Source organism: Heptranchias perlo, chromosome 29, assembly GCF_035084215.1.
Source record: "Heptranchias perlo isolate sHepPer1 chromosome 29, sHepPer1.hap1, whole genome shotgun sequence".
NCBI classification, from domain to species: Eukaryota; Metazoa; Chordata; class Chondrichthyes; order Hexanchiformes; family Hexanchidae; genus Heptranchias; species Heptranchias perlo.
This window is the reverse complement of record NC_090353.1, coordinates 4,226,996-4,245,371: the sequence shown is the minus strand read 5'-3', so window position 1 is coordinate 4,245,371 and position 18,376 is coordinate 4,226,996. Positions and strand designations below refer to the sequence as shown.

The 18,376-nt window shown below is 44.9% G+C and overlaps 1 protein-coding gene across 1 annotated transcript in view; it reads left to right on the top strand.

Annotated features, from left to right (window-relative positions):
- Positions 1–18,376, top strand: part of LOC137299332 (lipoprotein lipase-like) — a 73,251-nt gene that overhangs the window by 3,309 nt on the left and 51,566 nt on the right. Inside the window, exon 2 of the mRNA XM_067967992.1 lies at positions 17,460–17,629. Within this exon, the coding sequence (XP_067824093.1) occupies positions 17,460–17,629 (170 nt within the window). The remainder of the gene's footprint in view (positions 1–17,459; positions 17,630–18,376) is intronic.

Here is an 18,376-nt window from a genome sequence, read left to right as displayed (position 1 = left end):
ACAGTCATACGTCTCACTGTAAACCGTGTAATACAGTCATACGTCTCCCTGTAAACCATGTAATACAGTCATACGTCTCACTGTAAACCGTGTAATACAGTCATACATCTCACTGTAAACCGTGTAATACAGTCATTCATCTCACTGTGAACCGTGTAATACAGTCATTCATCTCACTGTAAACCGTGTAATACAGTCAAACATCTCACTGTAAACCGTGTAATACAGTCAAACATCTCACTGTAAACCGTGTAATACAGTCAAACATCTCACTGTAAACCGTGTAATACAGTCATACAACTCACTGTAAACCGTGTAATACAGTCATACATCTCACTGTAAACCGTGTAATACAGTCATACATCTCACTGTAAACCGTGTAATACAGTCATACGTCTCACTGTAAACCGTGTAATACAGTCATACGTCTCACTGTAAACCGTGTAATACAGTCATACGTCTCACTGTAAACCGTGTTATACAGTCATACATCTCACTGTAAACCGTGTAATACAGTCATTCATCTCACTGTGAACCATGTAATACAGTCATTCATCTCACTGTAAACCGTGTAATACAGTCAAACATCTCAATGTAAACCGTGTAATACAGTCAAACATCTCACTGTAAACCGTGTAATACAGTCATACAACTCACTGTAAACCGTGTAATACAGTCATACATCTCACTGTAAACCGTGTAATACAGTCATACATCTCAATGTAAACCGTGTAATACAGTCATACGTCTCACTGTAAACCGTGTAATACAGTCATACGTCTCACTGTAAACCGTGTAATACAGTCATACATCTCACTGTGAACCGTGTAATACAGTCATTCATCTCACTGTGAACCGTGTAATACAGTCATACATCTCACTGTGAACCGTGTAATAGTCATACATCTCACTGTAAACCATGTAATACAGTCAAACATCTCACTGTAAACCGTGTAATACAGTCAAACATCTCACTGTAAACCGTGTAATAGTCATACATCTCACTGTAAACCGTGTAATACAGTCATACATCTCACTGTAAACTGTGTAATAGTCATACATCTCACTGTAAACCGTGTAATACAGTCATACGTCTCACTGTAAACCGTGTAATACAGTCATACATCTCACTGTAAACCGTGTAATACAGTCATACGTCTCCCTGTAAACCGTGTAATACAGTCATACGTCTCACTGTAAACCGTGTAATACAGTCATACATCTCACTGTAAACCGTGTAATACAGTCATTCATCTCACTGTGAACCGTGTAATACAGTCATACATCTCACTGTGAACCGTGTAATACAGTCATACATCTCACTGTAAACCGTGTAATACAGTCATACATCTCACTGTAAACCGTGTAATACAGTCATTCATCTCACTGTGAACCGTGTAATACAGTCATACATCTCACTGTAAACCATGTAATACAGTCATTTATCTAACTGTAAACTGTGTAATACAGTCATACATTTATCTAACTGTAAAATGCACCATTCAGTCATACATCTAACTGTAAATTGTACAATGTAGTCATACATCTAACCATAAACCACACCATACAGAAATCCAACAAACTGTAAACTGTACAATACAGACACACATCTATCTGTAAACTGTACAATACAGTCATACACATAACCATAAACTGTACAGTACAGTCACACATCTAACGGTTAACTGCGCCATTCAGATATAGGTCTAAATGTAAGCTGTACAATACAGTTATACATCCCACTGAAAATTGAACGAGACAGTCATTTATCTAATTGTAAACTACACCATTCAGTCATACATCTAACTGTAAACTGTACAACACAGACACATATCTAACCGTAAACTGTAAAATACAGTCACACATCTAACTGTTAACTGCACAATACAATCATACATCTTGACTGTAAACCGTACAATACTGTCATACATCTAACCATAAACTGTGTAACACTGTCACAAATCTAACTGTGAACTGCACCATTCAGCATTACATCTAACTGTAAGCTGTACAATACAGTTATACATCTCACTGAAAATGGAACGAGACAGTCATTTATCTAACTGTAAACTATGCCATTCAGCCATATATCTAACTGTAAATTGTACAATACAGTCATACATCTAACTGTAAATGGAAAAATACAGTCATACATCTAACTGTAAACCAGACAGGCTTGCATCTAACTGTTAATTGAGCCAAGGAAACTAGACAGTCATAGATCTAACTGCAAACTGTACAATACAGTCACAGATCTAACTGTAACCTACAAAATATAGTCATACATCTAACTATAAATGAAACCATACAGTAATGCACCTAACTGTGAACTGAACCAGGCAGTCATAAATCTAACTGTAACATAATCATAACTGTACAATTCAATCATTCATAGAATCATAGGAAGGTTACAGCATGGAGGAGGCCATTCGGCCCATCGAGTCCGGGCTGGCTCTATGCAAGAGCAATCCAGCTAGTCCCACTCCCCTGCTCTTTCCCCAGAGCCCTGCAAATTTTTTCCTTTCAAGTACTTATCCAGTTCCCCTTTGAAGGCCATGATTGAATCTGCCTCCACCACCCCCTTGGGCAGTGCATTCCAGATCCTAACCACTCGCTGCGTAAAAAAGTTTTTCCTCATGTCACCTTTGGTTCTTTTGCCAATTACCTTAAATCAATGTCCTCTGGTTCTTGACCCTTCCGCCAATGGGAACAGTTTCTCTCTATCTACTCTGTCTGGACCCTTCATGATTTTGAATACCTCTATCAAATCTCCTTGCAACTGTCTCTGTTCCAAGGAGAACGACCCCAGCTTCTCCCAGTCTATCCACGGAACTAAAAACCCTCATCCCTGGAATCATTCCAGTAAATCTCTTCTGCACCCTCTCTAAGGCCTTCACATCTTTCCTAAAGTGTGGTGCCCAGAACTAGACACAATACTCCAGTTGTGGCCGAACCAGTGTTTAATAAAGGTTCATCATGACTTCCATACTTTTGTACTCTATGCCTCTATTTATAAAGCCCAGGATCCCGTATGCTTTTTTAACCACTTTCTCAACCTGCCCTGCCAACTTCAATGATTTGTGTACATAAACCCCCAGATCTCTCTGTCCCTGCACCCCTTTTAGAGTTGTGCCCTCTAGTTTATATTGCCTCTCCTCATTCTTCCTACCGAAGTGTATCACTTCGCATTTTTCTGTGTTAAATTTCCTCTGCCACGTGTCCACCCATGCCACCAGCCTGTCTATACCCTCTTGAAGTCTATCACTATCCTCCTCACTGTTTGCTGCCCTTCCAAGTTTTGTGTAATCTGCAAATTTTGAAATTGTGCCCTGTACACCCAAGTCCAGGTCATTAATATATATCAAGAAAAGCAGTGGTCCCAGCACTGACCCCCAGGGAACACCACTGTACACCTCCCTCCAGTCCGAAAAGCAACCATTCACCACTACTCTCTGTTTCCTGTCCCTTAGCCATTTCTGTATCCATGTTGCTACTGCCCTCTTTATTCCATGGGCCACAATCTAGATGATAAGCCTACCGTGCGGCACTTTATCAAACGCCTTTTGAAAGTCCTTATACACATCATCAACTGCATTGCCCTCATCTACCCTCTCTGTTACCTCATCAAAAAACTCTCGGGTTAGTTAAACATGATTTGCCTTTAACAAATCCGTGCTGGCTTTCCCTAATCAATCCACACTTGTCCGAGTGACTGTTAATTCCGTCCCGGATTGTCGTTTTTAAAAGTTTCCCCAGCACTGAGGTTAAACTGACTGGCCTGTAATTGCTGGGTTTATCCTTACACCCTTTTTTGAACAAGGGTGTAACATTTGCAATTCTCCAGTCCTCTGGCACCATCCCCGTATCTACGGATGTTTGGAAGATTATGGCCAGTACCTCCGCAATTTCCACCCTTACTTCCCTCAGCAACCTACGATGCAAACCATCTGGACCGGGTGACTTATCTACTTTAAGTACAGCTAGCCTTTCTAGTACCTCTTCTTTATCAATTTTTAGCCCATCCAGTATCTCAACTATATCTTCCTTTACTGAGACTCTGGCAGCATCTTCTTCCTTGGTAAAGACAGATGCAAATTATTCATTTAGTGCCTCGGCCATCCCCTCTGCCTCCATGAGTAGATCTCCTTTATGGTCCCTAATCGGCCCCACCCCTCCTCTTACTACCCGTTTACTGTTTACCTGCCTGTAGAAGACATTTGGATTTCCTTTTATGTTGGCCGCCAGTCTATTCTCATACTCTTTCTTTGCCCCTCTTATTTCCTTTTTCACTTCCCCTCTGAACTTTCTATATTCTGCCTGTGTTGTGTTATCAACCTGATATCTGTCATACGCCCCTTTTTTCCGTTTCATCTTGCTCACTATCTCTTTTGTTAGCCAGGGAACTCTGGCTTTAATTGCCCTACCTTTCTGCCTCGTGGGAATGTGCCTAGACTGTACCCGAACCATCTCCTCTTTAAAGACCGTCCACTGTTCAATTACAGTTTTGCCTTCCAATCTTTGATTCCAATTTACCCGGGCCAGATCCAACCTCATCCCATTGAAATTTCAGTAAGGCCTTCGATAAAGTCCCGCACAGGAGACTGGTCAAGAAGGTACGAGCCCATGGAATCCAGGGTGCCTTGGCACTTTGGATACAAAACTGGCTTAGTGGCAGAAGGCAGAGGGTGATGGTCGAAGGTTGTTTTTGTGACTGGAAGCCTGTGGCCAGTGGGGTACAACAGGGATCGGTGCTGGGTCCCTTGCTGTTTGTGGTCTACATTAATGACTTGGATATGAATGTAAAAGGTATGATCAGTAAGTTCGCTGATGATACAAAAATTGGTAGGGTGGTAAATAGCGAGGAGGATAGCCTCAGTCTGCAGGATGATATAGATGGGTTGGTCAGATGGGCGGAACAGTGGCAAATGGAATTTAACCCGGAAAAGTGCGAGGTGATGCACTTTGGAGGGACTAACAAGGCAAGGGAATACACAATGAATGGGAGGACCCTAGGCAAGACAGAGGGTCAGAGGGATCTTGGTGTGCAAGTTCACAGATCCCTGAAGGCGGCGGAACAGGTAGATAAGGTGGTAAAGAAGGCATATGGGATACTTGCCTTTATTAGCCGAGGCATAGAATATAAGAGCAAGGAGGTTATGATGGAGCTGTATAAAACACTGGTTAGGCCACAGCTGGAGTACTGTGTGCAGTTCTGGTCGCCACACTACAGGAAGGATGTGATCGCTTTGGAGAGGGTGCAGAGGAGATTCACCAGGATGTTACCAGGGCTGGAGCGCTTCAGCTATGAAGAGAGACTGGGAAGATTGGGTTTGTTTTCCTTGGAGCAGAGGAGGCTGAGGGGGGACATGATTGAGGTGTACAAAATTATGAGGGGCACAGATAGGATGGATACTAAGGAGCTTTTTCCCTTCGTTGAGGGTTCTATAACAAGGGGACATAGATTCAAGGTAAAAGGCGGGAGGTTTAGAGGGGATTTGAGAAAGAACTTTTTCACCCAGAGGGTGGTTGGAGTCTGGAACTCACTGCCTGAAAGGGTTGTGGAGGCAGGAACCCTCACAACATTCAAGAAGCATTTGGATGAGCACTTGAGGTGCCATGGCATACAAGGCTACGGACCAAATGCTGGAATATGGGATTAGAGTAGACAGGGCTTGATGGCCGGCGCGGACACGATGGGCCGAAGGGCCTCTATCCATGCCGTATAACTCTATGACTCTATGACTCTAAATTGGCCCTCCTCCAATTGAGTATTTTTACTTTAGAGTGGTCCATGTCCTTTTCCATAGCTATTCTAAACCTCATGATATTACATCTAAGTAAAATGCACCATTCAGTCCTACGTCTAACTCTAAATTGTACAGTACAGTCACAGATCTAACTGTAACCTATACAATATAGTCGTACATCTAACTGTAAATGAAACCATACAGTAATGCACCCAACCGTGAACTGAACCAGGCAGTCATAAATCTAACTGTGAACTGCACCGTACAGGCATACATCTAACTGTAAACTGTACAATACAGTCATACACCTAATTGTAAATGGGAAGAGACAGTCATACCATCTATTTGTAAACTGAGCCATACAGTCATATATCTAACTAAACTGCACAATGCATTCATGCATCCAACTGTAAACTAAATCATACAGGCATGCAACTGATTTAGTTTAGTGATATATCTAACTGAAAACTACACAATATAGTCATGCATCTAACAGCAAACTGCACCATACAGATACACATCTAACTCTAAATTGAACCAGATAATCATTGATCTAACTATAAACTGTACAATTCAGTCATACATCCAACATTAAACTAAATCAGACAGGCACGCAACTAAATGTAAATTGTACAATACAGTCATACATCTAACTGAACTGTACAATACAAACACACATCTAACCCTAAACTGTATAGATCTTGAAACATTTGCCTGAGGAAGGAGAAAATCTCCGAAAGCTTGTGAATTTAAAATAAAATTGCTGGACTATAACTTGGTGTTGTAAAATTGTTTACAATAAACTGTATAATACAGTCATATATCTAATTGTAAACTGTACAAGGCAGTGATACATCTAAGTTGTAATTACACAATACAGACACGCATCTAACTGTAAACTGAACCAGACAGTCATATAGCTAACCGTAAACAACTTCATACAGACACACATCGAACTGTAAATTGTACAATAAAGTCATAAATCTAATTGTAAATTGTAAAATATAGACACACATCTAGCTGTAAACTGTACAATGCAGTCATCTATCTAACTGTAAACAGAACCAGACAGTCATATATTTAATTGTAAACTGCGCAATACAGTCATACATCTAACTGTCAATTTTACAATATAGTCATACGTATATCTGAAACTCTTCGATAGTCATGCATCTAACTGTAAACAATGCCCACATGGTACAGTTTGAAATATATAGGGGTTAATACCCACAGCCCCTCTCTGCAGTACACCTGTAACACAGCCCCTCTCCGCAGTATACACGTAACACAGCCCCTATCCGCAGTATACACGTAACACAGCCCCTCTCCGCAGTACACCTGTAACACAGCCCCTATCCGCAGTATACACGTAACACAGCCCCTATCCGCAGTATACACGTAACACAGCCCCTCTCCGCAGTACACACGTAACACAGCCCCTCTCCGCAGTATACACGTAACACAGCCCCTCTCCGCAGTATACACGTAACACAGCCCCTCTCCGCAGTATACACGTAACACAGCCCCTATCCGCAGTATACACGTAACACAGCCCCTCTCCGCAGTACACACGTAACACAGCCCCTCTCCGCAGTACACCTGTAACACAGCCCCTCTCCGCAGTATACACGTAACACAGCCCCTCTCCGCAGTACACCTGTAACACAGCCCCTATCCGCAGTATACACGTAACACAGCCCCTCTCCGCAGTACACATGTAACACAGCCCCTATCCGCAGTATACACGTAACACAGCCCCTCTCCGCAGTACACCTGTAACACAGCCCCTATCCGCAGTATACACATAACAGAGCCCCTATCGGCAGTATACACATAACAGAGCCCCTATCGGCAGTACGCATGTAACACAGCCCCTATCGGCAGTATACACGTAACACAGCCCCTCTCCGCAGTATACACATAACAGAGCCCCTATCGGCAGTATACACATAACAGAGCCCCTATCGGCAGTATACACATAACAGAGCCCCTATCGGCAGTATACACATGTAACACAGCCCCTCTCCGCAGTACACACGTAACACAGCCCCTCTCCGCAGTATACACGTAACACAGCCCCTCTCCGCAGTACGCATGTAACACAGCCCCTCTCCGCAGTACGCATGTAACACAGCCCCTATCCGCAGTATACACATAACAGAGCCCCTATCGGCAGTATACACATAACACAGCCCCTCTCCGCAGTATACACGTAACACAGCCCCTATCGGCAGTACACATGTAACACAGCCCCTCTCCGCAGTACACACGTAACACAGCCCCTCTCCGCAGTATACACATAACAGAGCCCCTATCGGCAGTACGCATGTAACACAGCCCCTATCGGCAGTACACACGTAACACAGCCCCTCTCCGCAGTACACACGTAACACAGCCCCTATCCGCAGTACACATGTAACACAGCCCCTCTCCGCAGTATACACGTAACAGAGCCCCTCTCCGCAGTACGCATGTAACACAGCCCCTATCGGCAGTACACATGTAACACAGCCCCTATCCGCAGTATACACATAACACAGCCCCTCTCCGCAGTACACACGTAACACAGCCCCTATCGGCAGTATACACGTAACACAGCCCCTCTCCGCAGTACACCTGTAACACAGCCCCTATCCGCAGTATACACGTAACACAGCCCCTCTCCGCAGTACGCATGTAACACAGCCCCTCTCCGCAGTACGCATGTAACACAGCCCCTATCCGCAGTATACACGTAACACAGCCCCTATCCGCAGTACACACGTAACACAGCCCCTCTCCGCAGTACACCTGTAACACAGCCCCTATCCGCAGTATACACGTAACACAGCCCCTATCCGCAGTACACACGTAACACAGCCCCTATCGGCAGTACACACATAACACAGCCCCTATCCGCAGTACACACGTAACACAGCCCCTATCCGCAGTACACACATAACACAGCCCCTATCCGCAGTACACACGTAACACAGCCCCTATCCGCAGTACACACATAACACAGCCCCTATCCGCAGTACACACATAACACAGCCCCTATCCGCAGTATACACGTAACACAGCCCCTATCGGCAGTACACACGTAACACAGCCCCTATCGGCAGTACACATGTAACACAGCCCCTATCCGCAGTATACACATAACACAGCCCCTCTCCGCAGTACACACGTAACACAGCCCCTATCGGCAGTATACACGTAACACAGCCCCTCTCCGCAGTACACCTGTAACACAGCCCCTATCCGCAGTATACACGTAACACAGCCCCTCTCCGCAGTACGCATGTAACACAGCCCCTCTCCGCAGTACGCATGTAACACAGCCCCTATCCGCAGTATACACGTAACACAGCCCCTATCCGCAGTACACACGTAACACAGCCCCTCTCCGCAGTACACCTGTAACACAGCCCCTATCCGCAGTATACACGTAACACAGCCCCTATCCGCAGTACACACGTAACACAGCCCCTATCGGCAGTACACACATAACACAGCCCCTATCCGCAGTACACACGTAACACAGCCCCTATCCGCAGTACACACATAACACAGCCCCTATCCGCAGTACACACGTAACACAGCCCCTATCCGCAGTACACACATAACACAGCCCCTATCCGCAGTACACACATAACACAGCCCCTATCCGCAGTATACACGTAACACAGCCCCTATCGGCAGTACACACGTAACACAGCCCCTATCGGCAGTACACCTGTAACACAGCCCCTATCCGCAGTATACACATAACACAGCCCCTATCCGCAGTATACACATAACAGAGCCCCTATCCGCAGTATACACGTAACACAGCCCCTCTCCGCAGTACACCTGTAACACAGCCCCTATCCGCAGTATACACATAACACAGCCCCTATCCGCAGTATACACGTAACACAGCCCCTCTCCGCAGTACACACGTAACACAGCCCCTATCCGCAGTATACACGTAACACAGCCCCTCTCCGCAGTACACACGTAACACAGCCCCTATCGGCAGTATACACGTAACACAGCCCCTCTCCGCAGTATACACGTAACACAGCCCCTCTCCGCAGTATACACGTAACACAGCCCCTCTCCGCAGTACACACGTAACACAGCCCCTATCGGCAGTATACACGTAACACAGCCCCTCTCCGCAGTATACACATAACACAGCCCCTCTCCGCAGTACACACGTAACACAGCCTCTATCTGCAGTACACTGTCTAACACAGGCCCTGTCTGCAGTACACTGTCTAACACAGGCCCTGTCTGCAGCACACTGTCTAACACAGGCCCTGTCTGCAGCACACTGTCTAACACAGGCCCTGTCTGCAGCACACTGTCTAACACAGGCCCTGTCTGCAGCACACTGTCTAACACAGGCCCTGTCTGCAGCACACTGTCTAACACTGGCCCTGTCTGCAGCACACTGTCTAACACAGGCCCTGTCTGCAGCACACTGTCTAACACAGGCCCTGTCTGCAGCACACTGTCTAACACAGGCCCTGTCTGCAGCACACTGTCTAACACAGGCCCTGTCTGCAGCACACTGTCTAACACAGGCCCTGGTGCCTGGAAAACCTATTTCATATTCTTTTATTAGCGTGACCCGTGAGATCATGGTCCCAAGGTTTGTCAGACAAAGGTTGATTTCTCCGGCCCCTCCGGGTAGCAAGTACACTGGTTCTGTGCGTGTCACCCAGTTCACTCCCTCCACTTCCCCCTCTCATTCCCTCAGGGTTGATGTCTCTCGGCAGCTGCTGATGAGGGAGAGAGTGAGTGAGGACACGTGATCTGAAGTGCTGGCAGAGCAGATGCACTGGGGGCTGGTTCTGCTTCTCAGGTATAAAGCTAGGAGGAAAAGAGATTGTTGAACAACGTGATCGCGGCGCTCCCAGCAGTGCTCGCGGCGCTCCCAGCAGAGCTCGCGGCGCTCCCAGCAGAGCTCGCGGCGCTCCCAGCAGAGGTCACTGGGGATGTAAAGGGAACCATGCTCCCTTCTGTGAATTGATATCAATCATTCAAGCACTTTTGAAAGAGTGTGAGGAGAGGTCACTAAGTGCTGAGCATTCTAAGAAGGCCGCCATTATTTTGCCTGACCTGGTAAGATCATTGAACTTCTTTCTGCATTGCACTGCTGTGCATGGGGCTGGTTGTATTAGCAGTGAGTCTCCAAGCTGCCTCCATTGCCGTCGTGCTAATCTCTTTCCATCGCTCTGGGCCAAACAGGGACCTCCCCTCCCCTGCTGGACTTCCTCCAGGGCCTATTTTCAACGCACCCACATATATTTGCATTAAAGCACCATAATTAAAGAGGAAAATATTCCCCAATGAGCCTGCATTATATAGGGGGTAATACACAGAGCCTGAGTGTATTATATACAGAATAACACACAGAGCCTGCAGTGTTATATACAGAATAACACACAGAGCCTGCAGTGTATCGTAAGACCATAACATCATAAGACCATAAGAGATAGGAGCAGGGGCAGGCCATTCAGCCCCTCGAGCCTGCTCTGCCATTTAATAAGATCATGGCTGATCTGATTTTTACCTCAACTCCACTTTCCTGCCCTTTCCCCATATCCTTTGACTCCCATCATGATCAAAAATTTGTCTAACTCAGCCTTGAATGTATTCAATGACTCAGCCTCCACAGCTTTTTAGGGTAAAGAATTCCAAAGATTCACGACCCTCTGGGAGAAGAAATTCCTCCTCATTTCCGTCTTAAACGGGCGCCCCCTTATTCTGAGACTATGCCCCCTAGTTTTAGATTCCCCCATGAGGGGTAACATCCTCTCAGCATCTCCCCTATCGAGTCCCTCAGAATCTTGTATGTTTCAATAAGATCTCCTCTCATTCTTCTAAACTCCAATGAGTATAGACCCAACCTGTTCAATCTTTCCTCATAAAACAACCCTTCCATACCTGGAATCAACCTAGTGAACCTTCTCTGAACTGCCTCCAATGCAAGTATGTCCTTCCATAAATATGGGCACCAGAACAGTACGCAGTACTCCAGGTGTGGTCTCACCAGCACCCAGTACAGTTGTAGCATGACTTCCCTGCTTTTATACTCCATCCCCCTAGAAATAAAGGCCAATATTCCGTTTGCCTTCCGGATTACCTGCTGTACCTGTATGTTGACTTTTTGTGTTTCATGTACGAGGACACCCAGATCCCTCTGTACCGCAGCATTTTGTAGTATTTCTCCATTCAAATAATATTTTGCTTTATTATTTTTCCTCCCAAAGTGGATGACTTCACATTTTCCCACATTATATTCCATCTGCCAAATTTTTGCCCATTCGCTTAACCTGTCAATATTCCTTTGCAGACACTCTGTGTCCTCATCGCAACTTGCTTTTCCACCTATCTTTGTATCATCAGCAAATTTGGCCACAAGACACTCTGTTCCTCCATCCAAGTCATTGATATATATTGTAAATAGTTGAGGCCCCAGCACTGATCCCTGCGGCACCCCACTAGTTACAGATTGCCATTTTGAAAAGTACCCTTTTATCCCGACTCTTTGTTTTCTGTTAGTCAGCCAATCCTCTATCCATGCCAGTATATTACCCCCAACACCGTGAGCTCTTGTGCAGTAATCTTTCATGTGGCACTTTATTGAATGCCTTTTGGAAATCCAAATATACTGCATCCATTGGTTCCCCTTTATCCACCCTGCCCGTTACTTCCTCAAAGAACTCTAATAAATTTGTCAGACACGATTTCCCCTTCATAAAACCATGTTGACTCTCCTTGATTGTATTATTTGTCTCCAAATGTCCTGCTACTACTTCCTTAATAATGGATTCTAGCATTTTCCCAATGACAGCTGTATCATACAGAATAACACACAGAGCCTGCAGTGTGTTATATACAGAATAGCACACAGAGCCTGCAGTGTGTTATATACAGAATAACACACAGAGCCTGCAGTGTGTTATATACAGAATAGCACACAGAGCCTGCAGTGTGTTATATACAGAATAACACACAGAGCCTGCAGTGTGTTATATACAGAATAGCACACAGAGCCTGCAGTGTGTTATACACAGAATAGCGCACAGAGCCTGCAGTGTGTTATATACAGAATAGCACACAGAGCCTGCAGTGTGTTATATACAGAATAACACACAGAGCCTGCAGTGTTATATACAGAATAACACACAGAGCCTGCAGTGTGTTATATACAGAATAACACACACAGCCTGCAGTGTTATATACAGAATAACACACAGAGCCTGCAGTGTGTTATATATAGAATAACACACAGAGCCTGCAGTGTGTTATGTACAGAATAACACACAGAGCCTGCAGTGTGTTATATACAGAATAACGCACAGAGCCTGCAGTGTGTTATGTACAGAATAACACACAGAGCCTGCAGTGTGTTATGTACAGAATAACACACAGAGCCTGCAGTGTGTTATGTACAGAATAACACACAGAGCCTGCAGTGTGTTATATACAGAATAGCACACAGAGCCTGCAGTGTGTTATATACAGAATAACACACAGAGCCTGCAGTGTGTTATGTACAGAATAACACACAGAGCCTGCAGTGTGTTATATACAGAATAACACACAGAGCCTGCAGTGTGTTATATACAGAATAACACACAGAGCCTGCAGTGTGTTATATACAGAATAGCGCACAGAGCCTGCAGTGTGTTATATACAGAATAACACACAGAGCCTGTAGTGTGTTATATACAGAATAACACACAGAGCCTGCAGTGTGTTATATACAAGATAACATGCGCAGTACACGTGGCAGTACGATATCTTAGCTATTACGGAAACATGGCTTAAAGAGGGTCAGGACTGGCAGCTCAATGTTCCTGATTACAGGGTTTTCAGACGAAATAGAGAAGGGGATAAAAAAGGAGGGGGGTGGCAATTTTGGTTAAAGAAACAACTACAGCTATTAGGAGGGATGATATGTTAGAAGGATCATCAAACAAAGCCATATGGGTTCAGCTAAGGAACAAAAAAGGGGCAGTCACACTACTGGGAGTGTACTATAAACCCCCAAACAGTCAGAGAGAGATAGAAGAGCAAATATATAGGTAAATTTCTGAGAAATGCAAAAACAGTCGAGCAGTAATAGTAGGGGATTTCAACTACCCTAAAATTAACTGGGACATAAACAGTGTGAAGGGTATAGAGGGCGCAAAATTCTTAAATTGCACTCAGGAGAACTTTTTTAGCCAGTACGTGGCAAGCCCAACCAGAGAGGGGGCAGTTCTGGATTTACTTTTAGGAAATGAGGCTGGGCAGGTGGAAGGAGTATCAGTGGGAGAGCATTTTGGTGGTAGTGATCCTAATACAGTTAGATTTAGCATAGATGTGGAGATGCCAGTGATGGACCGGGGTGGACAAATGTATGGAGTCGTACAACACCAGGTTATAGTCCAACAGCTTTATTTGAAATCACAAGCTTTCGGAGCTTTCCTCCTTCATCAGGTGAGTCACCTGACGAAGGAGCAAAGCTCCGAAACCTTGTGATTTCAAATAAAGCTGTTGGACTATAACCTGGTGTTGTACGTCTCCGTAGATTTAGCATAGTTATGGAAAAGAACAGAGGTAGAACAGGAGTTAAAGTTCTCAATTGGGGAAAGGCCAATTTTACTAAGCCAAGAAGTGATTTAGCAAAAGTGGACTGGAAACAGCTACTTTGAAGGTAAATCAGTGTCAGAGCAGTGGGAGGCATTCAAGGGGGAGAGTAAAGGGGTTCAGGGTAAACATGTTCCCACAAAGAAAAAGGGTGGGACTGCCCATTGTAGAGCCCCCTGGATGACAAGAAGCATACAGGGTAAGATAAGGCAAAAAAGGGAAGCTTATGTCAGACACCGAGAGCTCAAAACTACAGAAAGCCTAGAGGAGTATAGAAAGTGCAGGGGTCAAATTAAAAAGGAAATTAGGAAAGTAAAGAGAGGGCATGAAAAAATATTGTCAAAGGTGTTTTATAAATACATCAAGAGCAAGAGGATAACTAAGGAAAGAGTAGGGCCTATTAGAGACCAAAAAGTAAACTATGCATGGAGGTGGAAGATGTGGGTATGGTTCTTAATGAATACTTTGCATCTGTCTTCACAAAGGAGAGGGATGATGCAGACGTTGTAGTTAAGGAGGAGGAGTGTGAAATATTGGATGGGATAAACTTAGTGAGAGAGGAAGTATTAAGGGGATTAGCATCTTTGAACGTAGATAAATCACCAGGGCCGGATGAAATGTATCCCAAGCAAGGGAGGAAATAGCGGAGGTTCTGACCATCATTTTCCAAACTTCACTGGATACAGGCGTAGTACCGGAGGATTGGAGCTCTGCTAACGTTGTACTGTTGTTTTAAAAGGGAGCGAAGGATAGACCGAGTAATTACAGGCCCGTCAGTCTAACCTCGGCGGTGGGCAAATTGTTGGAATCAATTCTGAGGGACAGGATAAACCTTCACTTAGAAAGGCACGGACTAATCAAGGACAGTCAGCATGGATTTGTTAAGGGAAGGTCGTATCCGACTAACCTGATTGAATTTTTTGAGGCGGTAACAAGGAGGGTCGATGAGGATAGTGCATTTGATGTAGTCTACATGGATTTTAGCAAGGCTTTTGACAAAGTCCCACATGGCAGACTGGTCAAAAAGTACAAGCCCATGGGATCCAAGGGAAAGTGGCAAGTTGGATCCAAAATTGGCTCAGTGGCAGGAAGCAAAGGGTAATGGTCGACGGGTGTTTTTGTGACTGGAAGGCTGTTTCCAGTGGAGTTCCGCAGGGCTCAGTACTAGGTCTCTTGCTTTTTGTGATATAAATGATTTGGACTTAAATGTAGGAGGCATGATTAAGAAGTTTGCAGATGATACAAAAATTGGCCTTGAGGTTGATAGTGAGGAGGAAAGCTGTAGACTGCAGGAAGATATCAATGGACTGGTCAGATGGGCAGAAAAGTGGCAAATGGAATTCAATCTGGAGAAGTGTGAGGTAATGCATTTGGGGAGGGCAAACAAGGCAAGGGAATACACAATAAATGGGAGGATACTGAGAGATGTAGGGGAAGTGAGGGACCTTGGAGTGCATGTCCACAGATCCCTGAAGGTAGCAGGACAGGTAGATAAGGTGGTTAAGAAGGCATATGGGATACTTTCCTTAGCCGAGGCATAGAATATAACAGCAGGGAGGTTATGCTGGAACTGTATAAAACATTGGTTAGGCCACAGCTTGAGTACTGCGCACAGTTCTGGTCACCACATTACAGGAAGGATGTAATTGCACTAGAGGGGGTGCAGAGGAGATTTACAAGGATGTTTCCAGGACTGGAGAATTTCAGCTATAAGGAAAGATTGGATAGGCTGGGGTTGTTCTCTTTGGAACAGAGGAGGCTGAGGGGTGATTTAATTGAGATGTACAAAATTATGAGGGACCTAGAGAGAATGGATAGGGAGGACCTATTTCCCTTAGCAGAGAGGTCAATAACCAGAGGACACAGATTTAAAGTGATTGGTAGAAGGATTAGAGGGGAGCTGAGGAAAAATGTTCTCACCCAGAGGGTGGTGGGGGTCTGGAACTCTCTGCATGAAAAGTTGTTAGAGGCAGAAACCCTCAACTCATTTAAAAGGATGTGCACCTGAAATGCCGTGACCTACAAGGCTACGGACCAAATGCTGGAAAGTGGGATTAGGCTGGGTTTCATTTTCGTCTGGCACGGACACGATGGGCCGAACGGCCTCCTTCTGTGCCGTAAATTTTCTATGATTCTATGATAACACACTGAGCCTGCAATGTATTATATACAGAACAACACACGGTGTGATACATGTAGGATAATAGAGTAAGTCTGCAGTGTGATATATGCAGTGGAATGCACCTTGCATTAAACTGATAAATTACCTTCCACTATGGAAGTCATCCTTTATTTACATATATCCCAGTTTTTAACTTCAAAAGTCCACTGTTTCTCCAAGCCCCATGAGGAATGTTTAGGCCTCTGCTTCCCATAGGAACACTGCCCTCCCCCCAATCGCGAGGCCGTCACGAAACAGCCTCCCCGTGACGTACCTGCCCCCGACATTGCACTCTCGCCCACCGGCCAGCTGTTGACCTTTTCGGGCGGGCAACTGATCGGAGTGGGGGGAGGGAGCTTGCAGATCAGGCCCGGGAGTTAAAATTGCCTGTGATTCATGCTGCCAAGCTCAGCGGGGTTTTGGCCTTTGTCTCGGTCTCTACCTGATTCCTGCCCTGAGTTAAAATCAGAGCTAAAGGGAGAGTAACAGAGACACAGAGATAAAGAGGAAATGTAAGAAAGAAAAGGGAAGAAACAGAAACACAGGAGAATTGCTGAAAATTCTTCACTTTGCTGAAGAAAACACCACTTTGTATCGACAGTGTTTGCTAATATTTCTAAAAACAAGAATTTTAGTCCCTTATTTCTTTCCATTCGTTCGTCCTACAAGCTTCTATCCATCTGCCTCCTTTCTTTATCTATTCACCTCCTTCCACCATCCACCACCATTGATCCCAACATCGATTTTACCATCTTCCATCCATTTACCCCACCTCCTGTTCAACCTCGTTCATTCGACCCACCCATTTCTATCCCTCTATTTTCATCCACCTGTCCCTCCTGCCATCAATTCATCCCATCACTCTCAGGATATCCTTTTATTGAGTGTTGTGCCTTTACTGGATGTGTCCCATTAATAATTCTTCTAACACACCACAGCCCCTCGAGCAGAAAAAGAGTTCAGCAGTGTCCAGACAAAGTTCTCTCTCCGGACTGCCTTGGATCCTGAGGGCGATTCCTGCTATCTGATACCTGGCCAGTTGGAAACCATCACACAATGCAACTTCAACCAAACCGCTCGGACATTCCTGGTCATTCATGGATGGACGGTAGGCACTGTCAAATAGGAGCTATAATGGAGTATTTGTGACCTTGTTTGGTCAGTAAATGTAAATATTCCCAAACAGTAATTGTTGATGTCAACCAGTTGGGCTGAAATCCATGCTTCGGAAATGTGTCATCAGAAAAACACACAACAACTGGCAACGAAATTGGAGGGAAAATACGTCTCAACACTCCCTTCAAACAGACTCAACGACCCAATATCAACACTCCCTTCAAACAGACTCAACGACCCAATATCAACACTCCCTTCAAACAGACTCAACTACCCAATATCAACACTCCCTTCAAACAGACTCAACGACCCAATATCAACACTCCCTTCAAACAGACTCAACTACCCAATATCAACACTCCCTTCAAACAGACTCAACTACCAAATATCAACACTCCCTTCAAACAGACTCAACGACCCAATATCAACACTCCCTTCAAACAGACTCAACTACCCAATATCAACACTCCCTTCAAACAGACTCAACTACCCAATATCAACACTCCCTTCAAACAGACTCAACTACCAAATATCAACACTCCCTTCAAACAGACTCAACTACCCAATATCAACACTCCCTTCAAACAGACTCAACCACCAAATATCAACACTCCCTTCAAACAGAGTCAACTACCAAATATCAACACTCCCTTCAAACAGACTCAACTACCCAATATCAACACTCCCTTCAAACAGACTCAACTACCCAATATCAACACTCCCTTCAAACAGACTCAAC